This window comes from Carlito syrichta, unplaced genomic scaffold (genome assembly GCF_000164805.1).
Source record: "Carlito syrichta isolate Samal-C Ts95f unplaced genomic scaffold, Tarsius_syrichta-2.0.1 Scaffold305797, whole genome shotgun sequence".
Classification (NCBI taxonomy): Eukaryota; Metazoa; Chordata; class Mammalia; order Primates; family Tarsiidae; genus Carlito; species Carlito syrichta.
Genome location: NW_007249893.1, coordinates 29,811 through 31,806, shown reverse-complemented (window position 1 = coordinate 31,806; position 1,996 = coordinate 29,811). Strand labels below are relative to the sequence as shown.

General features: G+C 49.8%; 1 protein-coding gene across 4 annotated transcripts in view; it reads left to right on the top strand.

The window, feature by feature from the left end:
• DPP3 (dipeptidyl peptidase 3) overlaps positions 1–1,996 on the top strand; it is a 27,961-nt gene that overhangs the window by 1,603 nt on the left and 24,362 nt on the right. For 2 of the 4 annotated variants that reach the window (XM_008062696.1, XM_008062695.1), the window contains exon 2: positions 324–598. In XM_008062696.1, the coding sequence (XP_008060887.1) occupies positions 324–598 (275 nt within the window). Of the gene's footprint in view, positions 1–320; positions 599–1,996 lie in introns of all 4 variants that reach the window. The other 2 variants (XM_008062697.1, XM_008062694.1) reach the window with 2 other exon arrangements.

The window sequence follows — 1,996 nt, the reverse complement described above, 5'->3', positions numbered from 1 at the left end:
AAAAAAAAAAAAAAAGCAATTGAAGGGCTACAGGCCAAATATGACCCACCAGTGTATTTTGTAATCTTGGTAACCTTCTGTGCACCTCACTTAGCATATCTGGCGAATGGGTATATGATGTTACTCCCTTCCATGGGCTTTTGGGAAGATAAAATGAGGTCATAAGAATTCAGGACACAATGAACATTTGTATATCTAACCCTGAATTGTACCCCACAATTTCAAAATAAAAATTAAAAGAGAAAAAAAAGAGAGAGTGTTCAGGACAGGGTATGCAGTTGGCAATTAATGATGACTGTGATGACAGTGATGGTTCTCAGCAGGGCCCATGGCGGACACCCAGTACATCCTGCCCAATGACATCGGCGTGTCTAGCCTGGACTGCCGCGAAGCCTTCCGCCTGCTGTCACCCACAGAGCGCCTCTATGCCCACCACCTGTCGCGGGCCGCCTGGTACGGAGGCCTGGCCGTGCTGCTGCAGACCTCCCCTGAGGCTCCCTACATCTATGCCCTGCTTAGCCGCCTCTTCCGCGCCCAGGACCCTGACCAACTGCGCCAACATGCCCTGGCCGAGGGCCTCACCGAGGAGGAGTATCAGGTCAGTTCTCTCAGGCGGGTGGAGGGACACTTGAGGACATGCTGTACAGCCTTAGGGAAGTCAATTAACCTCTTAGCCTCGGTTTCCCCAACTTTACAGTGGGGAGACTGATGATGCCTCAGGGTTTTTGCAAGAATTAAATGAGATCCGAGGCTAGGCATGGTGTTGTGTACCTGTAATCCCAGCTACCTGGAACCCGGCCACATGTCCTGAGTGTCTTCTGGATGTGACACACCAGGATGAAAGGGTATAAATGTCTCTCTCTCTCTTTCTGTTTTTTTGAGTTGGACTCTCATTCTTGTCGCCCAGGCTGGAATACAGTGGCACGCTCATGGCCACCAAAGCCTCCACCTGCTGGACTTAGGCGATCCTTCTGCCTCAGCCTTCCAAGTAGCTGGAACTACAGACACACTAACTAACCACATTCGGCTAGTTTTTGTGATTTATTGTAGAGATGAGATTTCACCAAGTTGCCCAGGTTGGTCTTGAGCCCACGGGCTCAGGCAATCATCTCACCTCAGTCTCCCAAAGTGCTGAGATTACAGGCTGAGCCACCATGTCCAGCCTCTCTCTCTCTTTCAATGGGGTAGGGAGAGGGTAGACCAAAGCTTAAAAATTCAGGAACCTCTCTTCCTGGAGCATCAGCCTTCTCAGCTATAAAATATGCGTGTGGGCTGTTTGTACCTCTTAGCCCTGTGATGACCCACTTAGAACCGTGTCTGACTCCCAGAGAAGTGGTAGATGCTGTGATCATGACAAAGGAAACAGTGGTGGAGATTCAGAGGAGGCAGAGGAATGAATTTGGGGTAGGAATCAGGAGGTCTGAGTTCTACACTAATCCTCTACACATTGTGGTAGAATGTTCTTCCTGTCTCCTGGTTTGTGTTTGTGGAGCTATTGGATAAGTAATACATGAATTCTTAGCACAGTCTAAAGGATGAAGTCTTGCCATGTTCCCCAGGCTGATCTCGAACCCATGGGCTCAAGCAATCCTCTCTCCCCTGCTTCTTTCTTTTTTTAGTTGGAGTCTCACTCTGTCGCCCAGACTGGAGTGCAGTGGCCGCTCCTGGCCACCATAGTCTTGACCTGCTGGGCTCCGGCGATCCTTCCGCCTCAGCCTTCCAAGTAGCCGGAATTACAGGCATGCGCTACCAACACCCGGTTGATTTTTTGATTTATTGTAGAGATGAGGTCTCGCTGCCCAGGCAGGTCTCTAACCCGTGGGCTCAGGCAATCCACTCACCTCAGCCTCCCAAAGGCGCAGGATTACAGGCTGAGCCACCGAGCCCGGCTCAGTCTTTATTTCCTTACTCCAGGAGTGGACCTCTGGGGACCCCAGTGTAAGATGGAGGCTCTTTGCCAATGGAAAATTTCTTTTTTTTTTTTTTTTTTTTTTTT